Genomic DNA, 24,427 nt, shown 5'->3' on the forward strand with positions numbered 1-24,427 from the left:
TATATATATATATATACAGGTGCATCTAAAAAAATTAGAATATTGTGAAAAAAAGTTCTTTTTTTGTAACTTGTTTCAAAAAGTGAAACTTTCATATATTCTAGATTAATTACATGTAAAGTAAAACATTTCAAACATTCCCCCCCCAACACACTTAGACTGTTTATTCTACAAAATGGTTGAAGATTGTTTCGTTGCGGCCCTCTCTCTCTATCCACTTCGCTTTCAAGTCCACTTACTGTCCTATCGAAATAAAGGCATAAAATGGCAATAATAATAATAACGGTGGAAGTAGGCAGCATTAGTTACCCAGATGACAGTGTTGCCATGATGACGGAGAGTATTAGGACATTTCTGACTGCTGAATGCTGCGATTGAGAATTCCACAGACCTGTGAAATAAAAAGATGTATCTATTGTATCCCTAAACAAATGTTGGAGACAGTTTAAAGGTGGTTTCTTTTGCTTAGAAAAAAGTAACGCCAATCAAGTGCTTTATGATTAGATAGTATTCAAGTACATTTAATGCTTGCTCCTTTATCACGGACAAGACATCGAAATTAATACATTTTATTAAAACAAAAAAGAAGTTTGAGGTACAGAGGAGAGAAAATAAGTTCTTCAGAAGTTAAAATCGTTGTTCCTCTCAGATGTTCACGATGCAGACGAACATTGAGTTTTACAAAACGTTCCGGTTTATTGATTGGGGTAAATCTGAACAATCAGGCAAGAAAACTTGAGTGTTTACAGACGAACCAAAAAAGAACAATAAATAGTCTGTTAATGAAGTTCTTCTCTAAGTACATAACACACAGTATGTTCAAAGTGGCATACAGGTTTGTAATTGACCAGAAAGTCTAAGCATTGTTTGGCGTTTGATCCTGAATGCTGATTAAATTCATTAACTCTGTTTTATATTCTAAACCCACCCTGTCCATACACAATTAATACACATTTACAAAGATTTACAGCATGGAATAGAGGATAAAGTTAATGGGAGCACGTCACCATCTCACCTAGAAGAGCAGATCAAAGGCATTGCTTCATGGCGGAGATGGACACAATACAAACAAGGGCATAATGTACACATGAGGTATCCGCTCGAGCCGGGGAAGACGTTCACTGAAGCACAAGGTAAATGAATCTATTAATAAAGTAGCTTTGAATACTTTTTATTGGTTCAATTATAGGAGAATTTCCTGGCATGTAAAAATCTCACCATCATCCTTTATCTTTTAAGAGTTTGGATCAGATGCACAAAACAAATAATATAAAAAAATAAAAAAACAGCTCCTTTGTTTTAAATGTCATTCTCACAGTTCTTCTAGTCCAGGGCGCAGGATGATGATGTTATCAGTGATGTCACTGGCAATGTCCTCACATCTCTCTGTACTGTAAGGTTGGACAGAGCAGCAGCGGCTGACATTGCCAACTTAACACTTCCTTTCCGTAGATGTCAAATCATATATAAACAATCCTAACACATACAAAAAGTTCACAATATCAAGCAGCAGCTGCTCCCTCCCCCCTTACAATGTGTCCATTGAAGAGAAGGCCCCTCTTTCCACGCTTCTCCCTCTTTCTTTGTTTCTTTCTGACTTTTTCGTTCTCTCCCAGATGTTCTTATGCCCCAGTAGAGGGCTTGCTTTAAGTGGATGGGCCCTTTACTGTTCCCGCCTCTTGTAATCTGGGAGAAGTGTAGGCGGATGCTGCCAAACATGCAGCTGCTTCACAAAATCCAGGAAGACCGAGAGGACCAGCCTTTCCAGGACGGCCTGGCTCACCCGCTGCACCCTGAGGTCCTCGCTCGCCTGGCCTACCGTCACGAGCCACACCGTCAAGACCTGGAGGACCTGTAAAAAAACAGGATGGGCTGCTGAGTAAACCAATTCGCAATTGGACATCTCGGACTATACAGGTGGACTTTGAACTTACCTGGCAGTCCAGGTGGTCCCGGTTGGCCAGGATGTGGTCGTCCAAGATCTCCTCTCTCTCCCTTTGCACCCCTCTTCCCTGCAAAATAGAAACATGGGGATGATGTTTAAAGTAATGAGGCCGACTGACAATATTTTCTCAAGAGCAGCATCTATATTTAGAAGGTTTTTTTAACCTTTAAGACCAGTGTTTCCAATCTGGCCTGGGCCCCCGATTATGCCAGGAATGCCACGGCCGCCTGGCAGTCCATGAGGACCCTGAGATCCTGGAGGTCCAGGTGGTCCTGGAAGACCTGGAGGGCCCATCACACCTGCTCCACCCAGCACGGCTCTCTTAGAGCTCACCGCTACCGCTGCTAACTTCTCTGTCAGAAGAATAATTGATTAAGTTCAGATAAGTTGGTCATTCACGCAGAACATGTTTTGTGTCTAAAACCTGTGGAATAAAAATTAAAAATTAAAAAAGAAGCTTTTAAGGATTAACTTCTTTTAAAATGAATGCTGTGTTTTTAGAACATCATGTCCGCAAGATGCTCAAAGGCACGGACACTTTTTTTAAATTTTTTTAAAATGTATGCTCTTTTAACTTGCACTTTGCATTTTTAGAAGGCCATGTCTTGCGCAATACTGAAAAAGACATGAGTGCAGCAGTCAAACGTGTCCATTTACCACAAACTTAAATAGAAAAACTATGGAAAAGAAGCTCAGTGAAATGAAAAAACTTGAGATGCAGGGCAGTGGAATGAAAAAAAATGCAAGGTCTAGAGACTAGAAACCCATTTGGAACAAGAACGAGGTGTGGCGGTGAGGACCCGGGAGAGAGGGGTTACATTGGTGACGTGACCCGGATGGGAGTGAGGCTTAGGGGGGTGAGTGTAACGGAGGCCAGCAAGTAGGTGCTGTGCAGGTAAAAACCTCACTCCCCTGATCTCAAGAGACACGCTAGTGGCTGCAGTCTTTAGCCTCCTTGTTAGTGCATCCGCCTCCCATGCCGGAGACCCACTCGGAACAAGAACGAGGTGTGGCGGTGAGGACCCGGGAGAGAGGGGTTACATTTACATAGAAAAACAACAGAAAAGTAGTACAATGGAATGGAAAAATGCATTCGGTGTGAAGCTCCTCATGCGCGAGAAGCTGTATAAGAGCGAGGCTCAAGGACAGTAGTCAAACATATCCAGCTACTGCATGTTTAAATGAAATGTAAAAATGTGAGTTCTTTTAACTTCAGCTTAGAATGCTGCGTTGAGGGCCATTCACACATGACACGCATTTGCTTTGAAAAATGAAAGACATGGGCAGTGAAATGGGGGAAAAATGCAGGTCCTTGAAACATGTTTTTTAAAAGTTGAACTAAAAGTTGAAGATGTTGCAAAAGGCATGGGGCCTCATTTATAAAGTGTGCGTACGCACAGATTTGATCTTACAGTGTGCGCACTTAAATCCACGCCAACGCTCATATTTGTAAAAACTGCCTTTGACGTGGAAAAGTGCTTATAGCATCACGTCAATGTCTAAGCAGACGTACACAGTTTTCTTGTCCGAGTACTGCAGATTTTTGGAAATGTACACTGTTCTTGCAGCTCGCTGTTCTAAATTAAAGGATTTGGATGATGACGTGGTGATCTTTTACATGTTAATGACATTAACTGACTAATTAAACCATTCAGTTGCACTCAAGTTCAAGATCATTTGCGATTCATAGATTTCACATCAGATCTCACAATGTGCGTTTTCTGTGCATACGTTCATTCTATGAATCACACTTACGCATATTTGAGAGATGATCATAAGATCAAATTTAGGACCGTTTCTGCGCAACGTTTTATAGATGAGGCCCATGAGCTCAACAGTCAAACATGTCTGTCTAGCCTGTTTATACAGAAAAACAATGGGAAAGTAGAAGAGTGGAATGGAAAAACTTATTCTGTGTGAACAGCCCCTTATGCACAATACTGCAAAAGAGGTTAAACGTGATCGCAGAGGTCAAACACATCCATCTAGCTCATGTTTACATAGAACAGCAGTGAAAGAGCAGCACAGTGGAATACAAAAATGTGTGATGGAGGTGGCCAACCCCGAAAAGAATGCCTGCAAATAGTGTTGAACCTTAGCTTAGCACACAGTCACATCTCACTGGGTGTCCTGCAACATTGGGTAAACATCATTAAGATAACAATCCAGAGGTGGACATTAATTTGTTGACCAGTTCTCAAGTTGTCACAGTGACCAAATCTCCACATCTAATCTATTTTCCAATGGGGAACGAGAGAGGAATGCTTCCCCTCGGTTCAGGTGAGTGTGTGGGTATGTATAAGTGAAGGTATATTTGCAATCTCAGGCTGAAAGGCTGAGGGATTACATTGTGAAATGGTGGGAGCCAACAGAGGTTATCATGGGCCAGTTCAGGTCATCTCTCTCTTGCAAAATAGAAGGCCAGAGAGCAGAGACCGACAATCCCAGAGAAAACAGAACTGTGTGCAAGTCGATTTTGAACAGCAGATAAATAGCTGCAGACTACACAGTCCGCAGTGTTTGGCAGGAAAGCTGTCCAAGAGGAGTGGTGATGCACGTTAATACATTTCAGCGGATGAAAAGCACTGTGTAGATTTAGCTCAATAGATTACAGCTGCCCTCTTCCTGACACACTGATTGTTTACAGAAAGAACAATGATTGTTACTCACCTTGAAGCATCTTCAGGACAACGTCAATGATGTGTTGATCTATAGCATCACGACCCTGAAAACAAAATCATAAGAATGAGGAAAACACTCTTTGCCAATTAACATTTTGTCATCATTTATTCTCATTCCAAACCTGTTTGACTTTCTTTTTTGTGTAGGACACAAAATAAGTTATTTAAAAAAATGTCCAAGCTCCTCCTTTCCATATGTGCCCCTGGATCACAAAACCAGTCATAAGGGTCAAACATTTTTTATACATCATCTGTAAGCTGAATAAATAAGCTTCCCATTGATGTATTGTTTGTTAGGATAGGACAATATTTGTTCGAGATACAACTATTTGAAAATCTGGAATCTGAGGGTGCAAAAAAAATCTAAATATTGAGAAAATTGTCTATAAAGTTGCCAAATGAAGTCCTTAGCAATGCATATTACTAATCAAAAATTAAGTTTTGATATATTTACGGAAAGAAATTTACAAAATATCTTCATGGAACATGATCTTTACTTAATGTACTAATGATTTTTGGCATAAAAGAAAAATCGATAATTATGGTGGCTATTGCTACAAATATACCTGTGCGACTTATGACTGGTTTTGTGGTCCAGGGTCACATATAATAAAAGTGAATAGTGACCACAGCTGTTCATTATAGGGAAAAGAACAGGTCAGGAAGCTAAACATCTCCATTTGGATTTGGGACAACATGATGGAGAGTAAATTATTTCATTTTCGGGTGAACTATGCCTTTAAAAGTGTGAAAGAGAAAGTCAATCTTCCTCACCACTAAGGGTTCTTATTATTTTCTGCAAGTGTTTCTCTATTGTGCTGAGCACTGCATGCTACTGCGACCTGTCTGGCTGGTGCAACTTTGGCTTTGTTGTATTGGAGGCAAAAATGCTGCTCTCTGGTACACATTATTCTTTGTTGGGGAATGTAGGTTGGAAATTCTGTGATGTAAATGATTATTGGGAACTGTTGATGCTGTTCAACACTCACAGGTGGTCCTTGTATTCCAGGCATCCCTGGAACTCCTCTTTCTCCATGCAGGCCACGTGAACCAGGTAAGCCTGCAGGACCCTGGTCTCCTGGTTTACCGGGATCTCCGGTAGGGCCGTTGTTCCCTTGATCACCGATCACACCTTGCTGTTGATAGAGGAGGCAGTAATTAAGAAAATAGAGAAACTGGGATGTTCACTATTGGTTGTTTCATTGGATGATGCGAAAGATGAAACAAGCATTATTTTAAAGGTGAAACGCGTAATTTATTTACCACTAGAGGTACAAATGGAACAGCAAAAATATTGTAAATATGAGCGATACTTGACATGTTTATCAATTTTGCTTAATTAGCTGATTGTTCATTTTGTATATATGCTTACATTATATAAAATAAAAAGGTCACACTTTTATTTTAAGGTCCGAGCTTTGCTATTAACAAACCATTAAGAATTTTGCCTCAATAAATTCTTAATTTGTTGCTTAATAATAGTTAATAAGGTAGTTGTTAAGTTTAGGTATTGGGTAGGATTAGGGATGTAGAATATGGTCATGCAGAACATGTGCTTTATAAGTACTAATGAACAGCCAATATGTTAATAATAGGCATGCTAATAATAGTGAGAATTGGTCCCTATACTAAAGTGTTACCAATAATGATTATAAATAATTAAAATAATTGTTTTTGCACATTTTATAGTCAGAAAATCATTAGTCTCGTAGCAAAAACCTTGCTGCATGCCAGAATTTTGGGCAGAGGAATAAGAAGTTTGAGCAACCTCATATTGATGATTGTTTCCAAACAGGTTTCCTTAACATGCCCCACAAACCAGGGTTATTTTAGCATTACTGATATGCTGTTTCTGTTAATATACTTAATAAAGTTTTATTTAATTAATAACTTTATTATTGACTACATTCATTCATATTTTAAATAAGCTTTTATATTTTTCAGCTTTCATTTTTTCAGTTTACAGTATGCATTAGTCATTTTTATGTGCTTTGGCATTTTTATTAGTTTAATATTTCTATTTAGATTTCATTTCTATTTATTTCAGTTTTAGTTTTAATTTTAGTGTTTTGACTTATTTTATTTCAGGGTGTCAACTTATTTTATTTCAGTTCATTTTTAGTTAAGTTAGTTTCATATTTTCATTTAAGGTTTTTTTTCAAGTTTGTATGTACTATTTATATTTTATTTATTTCAGCTTTATTTCAGTTAACAAACATGATTTTAACAATAACAGTGTTGTAAACATGCCTTGTTCATCATCTTCCATTTGTAGGGCAAAAAAGTAGTCCTACCCTAATCTCTATCTCACACCATTGGTTTGGGCAAAAGCTAACACGTCAGAGGGCATGTTTAAATGTGCTCATAAAACTGGGACGTCATAAAGTATTTTAAAATAAAAAGCTGACATAGTTCACTTGTGTCATGTCCTTCACCATTGTAAAACAAACTACAAAAGCAGGATCTAACTAAATTATGTGTTTCACCTAGCATTATCTGTGTTCTTCACGCTGTCCTTACCTGTCCCTTAGGTCCGGGCTCCCCAGATTGTCCCTGTTAGATGGAGAGATGCCATTTTAAGATGAACAGAAGTCCTCTGGAACCAATCTATTAAATAAATGTATCCGACTACAGCCTTATTTACCTTCTCTCCTTTCTCCCCAGCCAATCCCTCTACACCAGGATCACCCTGCGAAAGAAGCAGGTGAGATCCATCAATGTCACCTTCAGTCGTTATCTTTTATGATGTGGACTGTGATGTATGGTTTCTATTTCACTCCATAAATACGTGTAGCCTATGTATTTATCTGAGGGTGTACTCACAACGTCTCCCTTTGATCCCACTTTGCCTTGGAATCCCTGTAAGGAGATGCAATTGTACATCAGATATCTCTGTGTCAGCCTTAATGGGTGAGGCGCAGGGAATTTATTGCTGGTAATATCTTATTTTACCGTAAACTCTCCGAGCACATTAAATCAACTGGATTTTACCGCCAATATTCAATGTATTAAACGGCAAGGATATTGTAGATTAAAGGACAACAAACATGAAAGTGTCCATAAGAGGATATTTCATACTGAATTGAGGGGTATTATTTGGAAACATGGACATGGATTATCTAAGTGCATAGATGTCCTCTAGTTAAAAGAGTCAACTCACGAGTGAAGACTGCCCCCATGTGGTCAAACCTCATTACTCTATCAGTTTAAACATGAAGACAGTTCATTTACCATTATTTACTGTGTTTATATGGTCACAAACCTTGTCACCCTTCGTTCCAGTTAGACCCTGAGCACCTGGGACGCCCATGGGTCCCCTCTCTCCTTTACTGCCCTGCAGGTACAACAAAGAAGAGTGAAGTGAAGGATTGAAATAGACAGATGATATATATATATATATATATATATATATATATATATATTGAATATTTTTTTTGTATAATGCATTATAAATATATTCAGAATCTTGTTGTAAAAGTTGTAGAGCATTATATCTTTTCATAAATAATTGTAACCAAAGTAAAAAATGCAATTCCTTGTTACATCTGAAATATTTTATTTCTTGTGTTTTATTGCATTATACTTTCTAAAGGTGTAATCATAAATAGAGAAGTATAATAATGTATTACTGTGGTTAAACTTATTCATGGGGTCATACAAGTGCATTATAAGGTGCATTACAAGGCATAATTAATGCATTAAAATTATTTATTAATGCATTATATAAAATATAATTTCTATATAAAATCATTATATATAATTATAATTATATGTTACCAAATTTGTATTATTATAGACATTCTATAGACTCACAAAAGGCACTTTCTTTGATATAGATGTTTTTGAAATGTATATTTTCTACAGTTTTTTTTTCTATTAGTGTTTGTTTGTAGTTTTTGTTGAAATATATTTATAATTACCCAGTATATCCAGGGTTTCTTTGACCCTGGGAATGCTGATTATAGCAGAAAAATAAATATCTGAAAATAAATGTCTGAAAAATGTATTACTGTGGTTAAACTTATTCATGGGGTCATACAAGTGCATTATAAGGTGCATTACAAGGCATAATTAATGCATTAAAATTATTTATTAATGCATTATATAAAATATAATTTCTATATAAAGTCATTATATATAATGATGACTTCCAGTGTTACCAAATTTGTATTATTATAGACATTCTATAGACTCACAAAAGGCACTTTCTTTGATATAGATGTTTTTGAAATGTATATTTTCTACAGTTTTTTTTTTCTATTAGTGTTTGTTTGTAGTTTTTGTTGAAATATATTTATAATTACCCAGTATATCCAGGGTTTCTTTGACCCTGGGAATGCTGATTATAGCAGAAAAATAAATATCTGAAAATAAATGTCTGAAAAATAATAAAGAAACTTACAGGCAAGCCAACAATACCAGGAGACCCAACTGGTCCTCTTTCGCCCCTGTCACCCTATTGGACATGAAGTGAAAATTTAAGAAAATAGATTTTCCTTCAATGTTAATCAAATGATTGTCAATGATAATGGCCACTGACCTTTGGACCTGGGACTCCCTCCATGCCAGCTTCACCTGGAGGACCAGGCTCTCCCTGAAAGAACAGGAAACATAATGAGAAGCCTGAAAAGTTTTTGGATTATGCGTAAAACTGACCTTGAATGATGTGACATACTTGAGGTCCTGGAGGACCTTGCATTCCCGTCAAGCCTCGGGTTCCTGTCTCACCCTAAACTCAAAGGAACAAATAAATTGTTGGAAAGGCAAGAATGAAGCACTTATGGATAGTAAAGTATCAACAGACATCCAGAAACTATGGTTCCACAAAAACCATGTAGGCATTCATAAAATAACTACATGATCTCACCTTAATTCCAATTTCACCCTTGGCTCCAGGCATACCAGGCAAACCCTACAAAATATGAAGAATTGCATGAAGAATGAATGTAGACCTCCTTCATGTCTGTCCTCTGTGCTGATATCAGAACAAGGCTGCAATAACTCATCCTGTTAGCGAGGGTGCCTGCATTATGGCTTGCGCAGCTACGTTGTGATGTTTTGTATCATAACCAGCATGCTCCATTACCCCAAGTCACCAGGAGAGTCATGTTTGATGATGATGAATAGTTAATAGCAGAAGCAATTTCAAGGTGGTTTAGGCTCCAAAATAGTCAGGGCAAGAATGTCACACTGGAACTGTAGGCAGAAAATACTCACCCTCATTTAACAAGGGGAACACAATGGACAGATGTGAAGAAGATGGGAAAGGGTTCCTTGCACATCTAATGCTGACAATTACTGTGTATATGATATGGAACGGATAATGAAATATGAAATTCTACTTACAGCATCTCCCTGAAGACCAGGAGCTCCAGGTCTTCCATTTTGTCCTGTAGCTCCCTAAAACAATACAAGACAGTGCAGTATTCATAAATTCAATATGTATATATATGTATATATATATATATATATATATATATATAAAACGAACTACTTTAAAGATGTTTTTTTTTTTTTTTGCTAATGTTATTTTTAATATGACAATTTTGGATTTTCACTTCAGATATGTGAGTCCTGAACTTGATAATCAATCTTAAAGTCAACACTTCCCAAAGACTTATAACTTCAGCTTGGACAGTCATGCTCTGCATTATGGGTAAATCCGTTCTGTCCCTGTAGTCCATTCTAATGTCCTTGTTGGGCTCATTAAGTCTGATTAATTCACAGTGCAGTAGCTTCTCAGTACCTGCCGGCCCCCTTTTTCCTTTCATCTGGGTCAATGTGTTCTATCTGTGACTCACACTCAGATTAGAGGCAGTTATATGCTTTGAGGGGCTTCATTAACACATAATCTTGCACTGCTGATAGACGCTGTGTTAGGGGAGAGATGCTGGGGCACCTCAAAGCATGATCTGGATGCTTAATAATAAACAGTGTTTATTTAACCTTACCAACCAATCAGTATGTTTTTTGTTCTCTGCATGTCACACACTATGATATGCGATTAATGAAGTTTAAAGCTGTAAGGGGACTCATTTCATGTCATTTTATCTTTCAGAAAGGTGCTCACATGCACCCCTCTGTGGTTACACAGTGTACACACCATTTAGTTCCCTTTCAGTCGGTCACTCTCGACGTCATGTCGGGACCGACGAATGGGGATATCGTCAGAGAGACCAATCCACTTCGAGAGTAACTAAACGAGCCAATGGACATTGGCATGCGGAATTCACATCTGGCTGCCACACCCAGCAGTGCGGGTATAAGAGGTAGCAGGTGCACCACATTCATTCATCTTTTGCTTCGGAGCCGAGCAGTGGTGCATCGCTACTGCTCTTCTCTTCGAGTGATTGCAGAAAGTGAGTACGGGCATAACGGCAGACAGCAGTGGTGGTCACGGTCTCACGGGAATCATCCGGCGTGCAGACAGCCACACCAGGAGAGCAATCCCTAAAAGAGCAACACGGGTGATTGTGTCTTTTTAAAAATGTCTTATCACCCGTGCGTTTCTGGATGTGGTCGTTACCTGGCGCCTCAGGACAGTCATGCTCGCTACCTCACATGTCTGGGCATTAAGCATACTGAGAAAGCATTCGTGGATGGTGCATGTTCTCTGTGTGGGGACATGACCATCTCGGAGTTGCATAAAAGACTCCGCTACGTCAAACGTAGTTTGACGAGTCCTTCTGCCTCTGCCTTGATCCAGCGTTCATCCCGGCACCCGGGGCATCGCTGCTTCCGGTGGAGTCAGAGGTGATTTGAGGATCATTGTGAGGGCTTCTCCGAGGAAGTTCCTCACCCCTCAAGTGCTCCGCAGCCGGTGGAGCTGCCGGAGGTGCGCGCTGGGCCCTTTGCAGGACAGAGTGTACCGCCCATATCCTTCAGTGCTTCCCCTGACAACCAGATGTCGATCGCTGCATCGGAGGGCGAGCTCTCTCGCTCTCCAGGGATGACGACTAGGCTGAGTTGCCCCCTTCAGGGAGAGTGGCGTTGCCAGAGTCAGACCCAGAGATGACGGCTATGCTTTCCGGGGCCGCCGAGAATGTCGGGCTCGTGTGGAATCCTCCACCGCATCCCAATCCTTCGAGGCTGGATGAGTGGTTCGACAGTGGGGGTCGTGCTGGTTCTCAGTGCCCTCCTCCGGTGCCATTCTTCCCGGAAGTGCATGAGGAGCTCACGAGATCGTGGAAGGCACCTTTTACTGCCAGAAACAAATCGTGCAGCTCCTCCTCCCTCACCACCCTCGATGGCGGGGCTGCTTTGGGGTATATTTGGGGGCCGCTACCACTCTGGGGGGTGACCCGTGTCTCCCCTCACGGGCCTGTAAGTATTCGTTAGGTCTAACTGGCAGTGATTACAGAGCTTGTGGGGAAGCGGCCTCTACCCTTCACGCCATGGCGTTATTGCAGGTTTATCAGGCCAAAGCCCTGAGGGACCTGCACGAGGGTGGTCATGACCTGGCGGTTCTACATGAACTGAGTACTGAGACAGACCTCGCGCCCCTGCCAAACCTTGCCGCAATCGCAAGTTCATTCGGGAGAAGGGCTGGGTGGAGAATCTTTTTTTTTCATTTTGATTGTGTTCCGTCGCTGGCCCAGCAGCCAGCGGTACCCAAAACTTCAGAAAGAGAGCAGTTTCCTCAGTTTCTGGGTCCGAAGAGGAGGAGAGTGGTCGGATGTGCTTCACAGGATCACTTCTCTCCTCCTCTTTCGCCCAACAGCACTCACTCTGCCCATTTGTGGAACCAGGTAGGTGCTGTGACACTCAAGACGGCGTCATGCCGTCACACGCCAGGCTGTTACAAGCCTCAAGCCGGGGGCCTGCGTTCCCCCTCTCACGAGGAGGGATCAGGTGAGTGTTACACTTCACACCCAGACCCCGCCCTCTGCCGTCATAGGCATGGCTGTCACAGGCCCCGGGCTGCTGCCCCACTGCGGGTACGTCGGTGATGCTCCGACATACTCCGACGTATGATGCTCCGTTGGTTCCACTGGCATGGTCTCTCTGAGCCTGGTTAGCGCTCCCCAGCCATCTCGGTGGCTCCTGCGGACCATCAGACTCAGCTACACGATTAAATTCACCTGACGTCCCCCCAAGTTCAGGGGCATCCGGTTCACATCAGTAAAAGCTGTCGATGCCCCTGTTTTGTGTGCGGAAATCGCAGTCCTGCTGGCAAAGGACGCAATAGAGCCAGTCCCTCCAGCCGATATGAGGACGGGGTTTTACAGCCCTTACTTCATTGTGCCCAAGAAGAGCGGTGGGTTATGACCAATCTTGGCTCATACTCGCACAGTCTCGCGATCAGTTGTGCGCACATAGGGACGTGGTGCTCAGACACCTCAGCCAGTTGGGTCTTCGGGTCAACTGGGAAAAGAGCAAACTCGTGCCAACACAGAGGATCTCTTTTCTCGGAATATAGCTGGATTCGATCAACCAGACAATACTGCGACCATTGCGTATATCATCCGGCAAGGTGGTTTGCGCTCAAGACGCATGTCGCAACTCGCCCGCCACCTCCTCCTCTGGAGTCAGAAACATCTGAGGTCCCTTTGTGCCATCCACATCCTAGGAGTGTTCAATCGGGCAGCTGACGAGCTGTCTTGAGCGGCACTTCCAGGGGAGTGGAGACTCCACCCCCAGGTGGTTCAGCTGATCTGGCATCATCTTGTGCGCTGGCTCGTGGTGCCTCGCTAGCAGATATTTGTAGAGCTGTGGGCTGGGCGACTCCTAACATGTTCGAACCGGTTTCCTCACAGAGGATCTCTTTTCTCGGAATGGAGCTGGATTCGATCAACCAGACAATACTGCGACCATTGCATATATCATCCGGCAAGGTGGTTTGCGCTCAAGACGCATGTCGCAACTCGCCCGCCACCTCCTCCTCTGGAGTCAGAAACATCTGAGGTCCCTTTGTGCCATCCACATCCTAGGAGTGTTCAATCGGGCAGCTGACGAGCTGTCTTGAGCGGCACTTCCAGGGGAGTGGAGACTCCACCCCCAGGTGGTTCAGCTGATCTGGCATCATCTTGTGCGCTGGCTCGTGGTGCCTCGCTAGCAGATATTTGTAGAGCTGTGGGCTGGGCGACTCCTAACATGTTCGAACGGGTCGAACCGGTTTCCTCTTGTGTTCTCACCTCAAACGAGTAGTGGCACTGAGAGGCCCGGTTCAGAGTCAGCTTGCGGCATCCATAACGCCTAGTTCTCCAGAGAGTTCCTTAACCAGGCAAACCCTGTCGAGTCTTCCAGCACTCCGGCGGCCGGACGTGGTGGAGCGTCCAGCGCTAGGCCTTTCATCCAATGAATTGAAATCTGGTGTGAGGCTAGTGCCCATATGAGTGACCCTGTTGAGATCCCATATGTGTATTTCCATGGTACAGTTACTAGGGCCGTGTTTCCCCTGGCAGGCTATGCTCTGCCATCTCTAGATGATGCAGCATTGAGCCATTCTCAGAGACTTCCATGTGCAATAGGACCCTTTTGGGTTACTCAACATGAGTAAATGTCACTCAACCCCCTCTGGGAGGAGGTGACTCCACAGCATGCCTCTTCCAAGTAGGAAGGGCACGCTTTCCCAGTGTTATCCAAGTGTTTGGGTTGCTCGAGGAACAGCAGTAGTCGACCTTCTCTGTGTAGAGCACGGTCCTATCGTCTGCCTTATAGGAATATTCAGATGCACTGAAGGGGGCAATACCTGTGGCACGTTGGTAGGGATTCCCATTCATCTGTCCCGACATGACGTCGAGAGTGTCTGACTGAAAGGGAATGTATCAGTTACATGTGTAACCCTTGTTCCCTGAAGGAGGGAATGGAAATGTCACATCTCATCGCCACAGTTGCTGTACCACTGCTGAGCTGCCGGGTCACCGGCTCAGCTCCTCAGCGAAAACATGAATGAATACGGTGCACCTGTTGCCTCTTATACCCGCGCTGCGAGGTGTGGCAGCCAGATGCGAATTCTGCATGCCAATGTCCATTGGCTCATTTAGTTTCACTCAAAGTGGATTGGTCTCTCTGGCGAGATTCCCATTCGTCGGTCCCGACGTGACGTCTCCGTTCCCTCCTTCAGGGAACAAGGGTTACACATGTAACCGAGATGTTCTCTGTGCATGGTTATTACATGAATAGAACAATCACAATGTTTAGTATGAAGTCAGGCCAACAAAATAACAAAAGGATGTTCAAATGAACATTTTTAATTCACATATTATTATTATTATTAGTAGTATTATTATTAATAATAATAATTATGTTGTGGTAACAATTTACAATAAGGTTCCATTAGTTAACATCAGTTAATGTATTGACTAATAATAACCAACAATGAGCATTTGATTTGTTACAGTATTTCTTAATCTTTGTTAATTTTATTTAATAAAACTATAAATTTTCATTGTTTTTTAATGCTAACTCAGGTTCATTAAGCAATATTAACCAATACAACTTTTGTTTTTAATAATGTGTTAGTTAATGTTAAAATTACATTAGGATTAATGAATTAGACGCATATTGTTAGTTCATGTTAGCTAGTGTAGTTAAGAAATATTATGAAATGGAAAATTATTGTAAAGTGTAATTATTATTATTATTATTATTATTATTATTACAAACATCATCATAAAGAAAAACATACCACTTTTCCGATGCTTCCTGGATCTCCCAATACCCCAGAGCGACCTTTATGTCCCTGTGAGAAAAATAATTCCATGATGAGTCATTAAATTCTGCCATTTTGTGAAATGTTTTAGAAATGATGATTGGTCAATCCATCATTTCATGTACACAACTATGATGCAAAACACTTGTGCAGTCATAATGGAAGGACTTGCTTAAGTAACATTTTAATCTTTATTATTATAATTTTTTGCCTATTTTGTGAATGCAGTCATGGGGAAAGTGGTTGCAGGCTTTTGAAATTACCTTTAACCATAGGCTTGAGTCACAGTAATTCACAACAAACACATTTGAGAAAAATATAAAATGTTAAATTACTGACCTTCACTCCCTGTAGGCCCTGAGGACCTTTTGGCCCAGGTGGACAGTTGGTTGGACACTAGAACACAAATCAGCAACATCGGATTAAAAAAGTGCAGCATTCCAGATCACACAGGCTAAACAATTACTGGCAGATCTGTTTAGCTGAGTGAAGAAGTCCTTGGATTTTTTTTTTTACTAGATCTCAGACCACCAGCCCTCTAATTACAGTAAATGGATGATAAGGATTTATCCAGACAGAACAGGGCTCCAGCTGGGTGCTACAGGCCAGAGGAGAAGCAGTCAACCAGACTGCCACGTGATCCCCCAGGAAACGGACTCCTGGCAGACTGGCTGCAGATCACAGCCCTGGGACCCACTCTCCTTCTTGATCCAGAGAGGTGCTAATGGGCAGAAGCCTTTGATGGCACCCATTTAATGAAGCTCATTAGGAAAATCTATGAACACTGAGATCAATAAGGGGTGTGTAAGGTCTAACAGGGCAAACTCTGAGAGAAACCAAATACAGAGAAGGGCTGGTTCTGAGAGGACAAATATAAAAAGAAAGCCAAGAAGAAGGATTTAATGAATAAATATGAGCAGTTTGGAAGATAAGTAATAAACAGTGTAGGACTGATTTTTTTTAAATCAACTTTACAACCACATTCTCAACAAATGTTTTTTTTTTAATAATATTTTCAAACTTAATCCAAACTTATTATACTGTATATTGTGCTTTATACTTTATGCATAAAAAAGTTTAAGAATTTTTCTCCCCTTTTTTCAGGGAAAAAAATATTATAAATATGAAATATTAAAATATATAGAAATATTATCATCCTATCATATTCAGAAGTAAAAGCATCATATTGTTTTAAGGATTTTTATTATCATCTTAACATGTTCATAAGTAAATGCATCTTATTTTAAGGATGTTTATAAAATGATTTGAGGGATTTCAAGGATTTTTTTTTTTCAAATGTATTTTACTGGGAAAAAATAACAAGTGAAAAAGACTAATTAAAATGCATTAAGAAGTTATTTTCAATAGTTTTATTTGGTAGTCCTACAGTTTGCAAATTTGTACAATGCTGCTGTTCAATCGTGCAGATGATTTATTCCCTTATAAAATTGTCCAAATACTATTATTTATTTATTTATTGCATGAAATCAAATGTTATAATTCTTTTTCAAGCTGGCTAATGTGGTTTACTTAAGGCTTTAATATTTGTTTTTCTTTTCTTTTCTTTTCCAGAAATATACGTTGGAATTCAGCTGCGGCACATCATGGTTTGGGAGTAAAACTATCAGCTTACCTGGAAGTCAGCATATTTGAGGGATTTCAAGGATTTTTTTTTTTCAAATGTATTTTACTGGGAAAAAATAACAAGTGAAAAAGACTAATTAAAATGCATTAAGAAGTTATTTTCAATAGTTTTATTTGGTAGTCCTACAGTTTTACAATGCTGCTGTTCAATCGTGCAGATGATTTATTCCCTTATAAAATTGTCCAAATACTATTATTTATTTATTTATTGCATGAAATCAAATGTTATAATTCTTTTTCAAGCTGGCTAATGTGGTTTACTTAAGGCTTTAATATTTGTTTTTCTTTTCTTTTCTTTTCCAGAAATATACGTTGGAATTCAGCTGCGGCACATCATGGTTTGGGAGTAAAACTATCAGCTTACCTGGAAGTCAGCACTGCCTTCCTCTACACCCAAAAACTTTCCTGGTGGACCCTGAAAATGACACAAAAAAATGAGATAAGGAAAACTGAGAAAGATTATATAAATGCAGGTGCCTGGGAAGAAAAAGCTATGTTTGGAGAGTTTATTATGAAGTAATATGGTTCTGAAGCAGATCCCAAATGGATGCCTTCAAATGAAATGAAATAAAGCAGAAAATGAAATAAAACGTACGCCCAGAATTGCAGAAGTTATGAGATGAGATGTAATTTTACACTGTCCTGACGCTGATTTATTATCAGCCCTACAGCTTTATACAGAGAATTGGATTTTGTGGTTTGACTTGAGAAGACTACATTTCAAAGTGAAGTAAATGAAACATTCTGTGACTTACTGGCTTTCCTGGAGGTCCGGTTAATCCTGGAGCTCCAGGACTTCCCATGTCACCCTATGGGATGAGAGGCATCAGTTCAGTGATCCTTTTAATAACAATGGTTTGCTGAGTGAAATTGTGCCTTTTTTTTTACAATTAAAAATATTCAAAACTACAGTCTTAGCTAGTAACATAGGTTAAGTATGGACAGCATTCTTATCCATGAAAGATTTATATACTGCCATGTTATTATGAAAATATATTTGAGTGAGAACCACCTTTGGCCCAGTAGTCCCAATTTGTCCAGGAAGCCCAATGGGGCCTGCTGCTCCCTGTAATGAGATAATGAACAGTGAAATGAGATACTTGTTTATTAATCTAATACACTAGTAAGGGTATGCTGTCGTATCTAAGAACAGACAAAACCTCAGTGGCCTAAGAATCCATAAGGATTCAAAAGGTTTTGTAATGCTTGCTCTGCAAAAGCCTTTAGTAGATGCAAAATGTTTTTAAGCAAACAGATAAAGTGCACCAATCATTCTCACTGAAACAGCATGGGAGAAAAATAAATCAATTTGGTTTTATATAACCAGCTATCAGTGCTTGGGCCCTAAATAAAAGAAGTGGAATAGGAAGGAAAGGCAAAGGAAGCAAATTAAGGAAGTAAAATAGATTATGAACTGGGTTACTTACAGGAAGTCCAGGCAGTCCAGGTCCCTGAAGGTAAAAACAAAACATTATAAGCAACAGATCTTGAATGTAGTCCATTTATACTGGAATACAGTATATTGCATCTATAGAAATACTCAAATGTTGCTATTTTTGCAACATCAACTGTTGAACAGCAGGAGTAACTGCACGTGGTGGTATTTATTCACCATTATTTTTTGTTCAACAAATTCATAACCTATTTTTTATACTTACAGGTCGCCCTGGTGGTCCACCAGGCCCTGGCTGACCCTGTGAAAATCAATAAAACATAATGCGAAATTAGATGCATTCCATTCTTAATACACTTTTAGAATAACAATGACATTATATGTTATTCATAATATTCTCAATATGCAGACATGATATTCATGTTATTCATAATATTGTTTTCGAATGTTGTCCAGTCCTCTATTATCATTTGTTAAACATTAACTGATATATTATATATGTTTGTTGGCCAAATGATGATCTGCATGAATATACAATATGTGCACTCTGCATCCATAAAGAAAAGAAAATATTATTTCCTGACCTTTGGTCCAGGATTACCACGAGGGCCCCTCTCACCCTTAGCCCCAATCAAACCCTGGAGACAGAGAAAAACAAGCCTTCTGAATAATACTCAGGCAGTAATTATTTACACGGAATCATTCACTGGGTCATGTTAACACCTCTAAGGTAACGCGAAGAGTCATTTATAAGCAGAACCTTTACAGTAATATGTGAAGATCCATGCGCATATTCTCATTCCGTACCAAAACATGTTAAAAATACATAGTTCCTCAGATTCACAATCTAGTGGGAGAAAAAAAAAAAAACAGGGATTGGCATTCCAGAGCAGATTAACCAGAAAATCCTATTAGGAATGTTTGCTTCCTAGCATGTGACTGAGAAAGTCTAGAACTAACATCTCCTTTCTCAGTCTCATGCCAGCACTTCAGAGTGGAGGTGTGAATAACCTTCACCAGAACATGATTTCAAATGCCAGTGTTCATTATAAAACAAATGTAATTATTCAAAATGAGATTTAGCTCAAGTTTTGCTTTGTTTTTAATTAAATGAGAACTCGAGGATGCTGAAATGTACATAATTATTCACCTCCAAATGACAATCTTAGGAAGAAATTGTTTTTTCACCCCAACTAAATTATGCCTGATCTATAACATCATGAAAGTCAATAACTGTACTTCATTAATTGTAGGTGTCACTTACATCAATGCCATCCTCCCCTGGAGATCCATCAGGACCAGGCTCACCTGACTCTCCCTTTTGTCCCTGTAAAGTGGTTCACACATGACAAACACTCTCAGTTATTTGAGTATGACTTCTGAATGGTAGTGTAAATATATAAATATCAGCTGTGGTTACTACTTACTGCTGGTCCAGGAGGTCCAGGAGGACCTTTTTCACCCTGTAAATCGGAGAAAAAACATGAGCAATGATAACTGGGAGAGAGCAGACAGTGCCAATATAAAATATGGGGACAAATCACTAACAGCAAAATAATCAAATAAAATAAACCTCAAATTATCATGGCCTCTGCTAAATCTAGCATGTTAGCATAGGTCTATAGTAGGCAACATTTGAAGTGGATCAAAAAAGTTAATCAAAGTTGTCCTAAGACAAGAACGCATTTTGGTTTTAGGTTTTAGGACAACTTTGATGAAAGGTTTGGATCCACTTCAAATGTTGGCTACTGTATATGCTATTAATATGTCAAAGAAATATGTAAAAAAAAAAAATGATACATATAACTCCACCAACAAACAAGCTTCTTCTCAACCCTGACCTCTTTATAAGGTCAGATTTACAGTATTTTGAGTAGTGCTGTTAATCGCAATTAATCGCATCCAAAATAAACGTTTTTGTTTACATAATATATGTATGTGTACTGTGTATATTTATTATGTATATATAAACACACACACATAGAGTATGTCTTGCCTTTTATATTTACATGTATATAAATGTATATATTTATATTCTCATATTTTATATTATACATAAATATATACAATTTATAAACATAACATCTTTTTTAAATATATACATGCATGTGTTTGTATTTATATATACATAATAAATATACACATTGCACATATTATATCAACAAAAACTTATTTTGGATGCGATTAATCGCGATTAATCATTTGACAGCACTAATTTTGAGTTTTTCTCAGAATTCTATATACAATAACCGCTATAAGAATGTGCTGATGAATATATGTATGCATTTATCACTATTTATGACTACAAAATCTAAATATCCTGAAATAATAGAGCTTATGGAAGAACGTGGGGATCCTGTTTCTGTTTTTGATATGCAATGGATCAGTCAGGCCTGTTTATCCTGCTGAGTGTCTTTATACTGAATCCACCCTAGGCCACAACTGTATCAAATAACCAACATCTAGTAGCACTCTCTCAGTATGGGAAAGAGGCAACCTCTAACAGAACCTTTTTGTGTGATTATTTGTATTTCTTGCGCCCTCTGTTGGCAAGAGTTTGGTAGTGCAGATGAATACAGGGCTCATGAATCAAGGTGCACAATGCCTGTCTTTGTACCAGCTCGACCTGTGGTGCAGCCAGGCGGCTCCAATACTCACATCAATGCCGTCGGCACCGGGAGTTCCAGCGGGGCCAGGGGGACCAAGGGGGCCCTGTGGTCCGGGTGGACCGGTCTAAAATAAAACACATTAATACAGTGTGCTGATGAATATATGTATGCATTTATCACTATTTATGACTACAAAATCTAAATATCCTGAAATAATAGAGCTTATGGAAGAACGTGGGGATCCTGTTTCTGTTTTTGATATGCAATGGATCAGTCAGGCCTGTTTATCCTGCTGAGCGTCTTTATACTGAATCCACCCTAGGCCACAACTGTATCAAATAACCAACATCTAGTAGCACTCTCTCAGTATGGGAAAGAGGCAACCTCTAACAGAACCTTTTTGTGTGATTATTTGTATTTCTTGCGCCCTCTGTTGGCAAGATTTTGGTAGTGCAGATGAATACAGGGCTCATGAATCAAGGTGCACAATGCCTGTCTTTGTACCAGCTCGACCTGTGGTGCAGCCAGGCGGCTCCAATACTCACATCAATGCCGTCGGCACCGGGAGTTCCAGCGGGGCCAGGGGGACCAAGGGGGCCCTGTGGTCCGGGTGGACCGGTCTAAAATAAAACACATTAATACAGTTTCAGTTTAATCCTTACTAAAGACTGTTTACTGATATGCACTGACAGATGCTTCTAAACAGCATTCTATATTTAACTTCCACATAACTAGCCAAATGTATGCAATTTATTCTAAAATGTTCTGTTAAGAATGAATTCATGTTGTCATATTATTAATTCATATTCACATGGCAATTAGCTGCATTTCTGGCAATTTACATAATTAGGTGAATTCCTCTAGCATGCAAGTCTAAGTGTGGATAATAAACAAACAAATGCAGCCTATATTGTTTGATAATGCTTGTTGTGACCTCAGACTAGTATTATTTTACTATTATTTATAATACTATAATAGTATTTATTAATATTTTGATATATTGGCTTTTTAATTTAAGTTTTGAGTAATTTTTTGCATGCTTTTGTGTACGTGATTTTTTTAGTTAGTCTTAGTTTTTCGTTTCAGTTAGTCTAAGTTGTTTAGGCCACTTTTTTATTTTTAGTGTTTAAGTGAAGGTTTTATTTCATTGCAGCTTTATTTCAATTACTCAAAAATACTTTTATTAGTTTTAGTTAACGATAAGAACACTGCCTCAGACATGTTTGCATGCTTAAATTTGATAGACAGAACAAGGTTTATGATGAAAAATAAATTAAAAGCAGCGGCTGTGCAATCAGGGTATCCGGGGTGGGGAAAGAGAGGCCGGGAATGTTTACACAGACCCTCCCCCATTCAGCATCAAAGATACATCTGTTTTTCAATGCATTATTTGATAAGGTGGTAGACTCAAAATGAATGCACATTAATTTAATCTATTGCATTTTTTTCATATGAGCTGCATGCAAGCATTGGGCTGAGGTGGTCCTTCTAAATCTGACAAGTACGTGTTATTCTGCTGAGAACAGTTTCAGGTTCTGTCTGTTTGAGTAGCAGCTTCTGGTATTTTCAATGGCCTCATTGTAGTCTCTCCTTTTCTACCTTCTCCTCTCTCTGTTTATCTGTCTCATGTTCCCTTTCAGCTTCCTATTTTATTCAGCAGCTTTCCATTTATTCATTTCATTTACTGAACTGAATTGTTTAAGAGTTCAGAATCAAAAAACAACACTGACTGAAGATAGTCTATTGCTAAATACCAGGCCTCTTGTATCTGCATGTTGTAGAAATCAATATTATCCACTTGGGCAAACTTTCAGATGGTCAAACAAAACTCAAGTCTTGCAACTTTGAGGATCAAAAGGTAATCTACCAACCTAATGAACCAATTACACGAATTCCATCAAAATGAACTTTATATATTGGCATTTTGACTGGCAATCCAGTCCAATCCACAGTGAATCACATCTCAATCTATAAAATGTTCTCCCAGATGCATAATCTCATTCTCAACATCATCCAGCACCAAGAAAAAGTAGATAACCGCAGCCAAACTCACCACTTGTGATAAGGCCAAGCAGAGCACCTGCAACAGGATCAGGCTTCTGAAGATGATGAAGAATCTATCCATGGTGAAGAATCGCTATTCAAAAACCAATCGTCCCAGCGGTTCCTCCAAACCTTGCCACCCTCTCTCCTGGCTTCTCAGCCCAGGTTGGTGGATCCAGGAAAAAGAAAGGTGCGTGTATGTGAGTGTGCGCGCTGCCCAGGACAGGGAAGAAAAACACAGTGGCAGGGACCTGAGGGGAGGAATGAGAGAGGTGTAACCCAGCCCTACAGCCAGCCCCTGAGAACTCAAGGAGCTCAGAGAACCCAACGCACTGAGGACTGGACAGAGATGAGAAGCCATCACATGCGCAGGAGGCGGAGATTTCTGATGATTGTCCATGCATCCAGCAGAGCTCTAGAAATCTAACTGGACACAGCTGCATTTGCGTGTTTCTCACGCCCCCATTACTGAATACCTCAATTGATTGTTGAATATGTACGCTGGACATCCAGTCGTTGACTTAGTGTACAGTCAGTGGAGCTTCTGGACACTGGAATGTTTGTTTCTGAGGCTATATAAACAGATACTCAGATCTGTATCAGGACATGCAGCCACAAAATATACAACACACGCAACTTTTCCTTGGCATTTTTGCATATGACATTACATATGCATATGGAATTACATCACATATGCATATGACCAGCTGAACTCAAGGTGATTTTTTAAAATACTTTATTTAGTTTTGTGATAGTTAATTGATGTGTAAAGTCAGTTCCCAACTGGCATACTAGCAGTGGTCCACTGGTCAAGTCTAATGACAATAAAATGTCCAATATTTTGTCAGTTGTAAACATTACAGGCCAGATTTGTCACACTTTTTTACTAGCAAATATTTCTCGGGGTGGATTTATTTAAAAAGAAATCTAAAATAAATATACAGTATGTTTATATTACAGGTCAAACGCATGACATTTTGACATTGTGTGTGTTATTTTAGTATTACTAATATACTAACATAGTATTTATTAATATTTTAAATTAGGGTTAGTTTTTAATGTTAATTGTTTTTATTAATTTATTTTAATGTTAGTTTAAATATTAGCAATTTTGTTGTATGTTTTTGTCATTTTTTAGATTATGTTTGTTTTAAACATTTCGACGTAATGTTCGTGAATTTTTATTTTCATTTTAACTTCCAATTAGACTTCTCATTAGTCGCCATAGCAGCATTTCTAATCTTATCTAATTTAATATTTCTACTGTATTTTATTTCAGTTTTATTTCAATTAACAAGCTGTAGTTTTTGTAAACGATAACAACGCTAATATGGAATGAGCTGTGGACAGTGGGATCTGCCCTTAAATATACTATAATGGGCTTTTAAACTAAACACTAAAAAAGCATTGAACACAATCATTGTCACAATCTTTGTAATTAATACATTTTAACACATG

The 24,427-nt window shown here is 39.4% G+C and overlaps 1 protein-coding gene across 1 annotated transcript; it reads right to left on the bottom strand.

The window, feature by feature from the left end:
• Positions 1–598: 598 nt before the first annotated feature.
• col9a2 (procollagen, type IX, alpha 2) lies at positions 599–23,287 on the bottom strand. Its single transcript, XM_016251597.1, has 30 exons — positions 22,980–23,287; positions 21,472–21,546; positions 19,745–19,780; positions 19,582–19,644; positions 18,902–18,955; positions 18,583–18,618; positions 18,352–18,375; positions 17,937–17,990; positions 17,680–17,733; positions 17,289–17,339; positions 15,620–15,676; positions 15,257–15,310; positions 14,247–14,378; positions 12,416–12,669; positions 11,426–11,599; positions 10,929–11,076; positions 9,973–10,026; positions 9,494–9,538; positions 9,302–9,355; positions 9,167–9,220; positions 9,029–9,082; positions 7,889–7,960; positions 7,450–7,485; positions 7,271–7,315; positions 7,147–7,179; positions 5,616–5,762; positions 4,616–4,670; positions 2,110–2,298; positions 1,935–2,012; positions 599–1,852 (listed from the first exon to the last, which is right to left on the bottom strand). The coding sequence occupies exons 1-30, from the start codon at positions 23,049–23,051 to the stop codon at positions 1,647–1,649; spliced, it is 2,460 nt and encodes an 819-aa protein (XP_016107083.1). The 5' UTR covers positions 23,052–23,287; the 3' UTR covers positions 599–1,646.
• Positions 23,288–24,427: the final 1,140 nt, after the last annotated feature.

Source organism: Sinocyclocheilus grahami, unplaced genomic scaffold (assembly GCF_001515645.1).
Source record: "Sinocyclocheilus grahami isolate Dianchi unplaced genomic scaffold, SAMN03320097.WGS_v1.1 scaffold1060.1, whole genome shotgun sequence".
NCBI classification, from domain to species: domain Eukaryota; kingdom Metazoa; phylum Chordata; class Actinopteri; order Cypriniformes; family Cyprinidae; genus Sinocyclocheilus; species Sinocyclocheilus grahami.

What these genes read in the sequence shown, in the direction of transcription:
- col9a2 (XM_016251597.1), bottom strand. Translation starts at nt 23,051, where the DNA reads ATGGATAGATTCTTCATCATCTTCAGAAGCCTGATCCTGTTGCAGGTG. An exon ending in CCGGACCTCCAGGAAAGCCA is followed by an intron (nt 17,340 to 17,679) that starts GTAAGTCACAGA and finishes TGTCATTTTCAG; the next exon opens with GGTCCACCAGGAAAGTTTTT. An exon ending in CCGTGCTCTACACAGAGAAG is followed by an intron (nt 12,670 to 14,246) that starts GTCGACTACTGC and finishes GATGGTCCGCAG; the next exon opens with GAGCCACCGAGATGGCTGGG.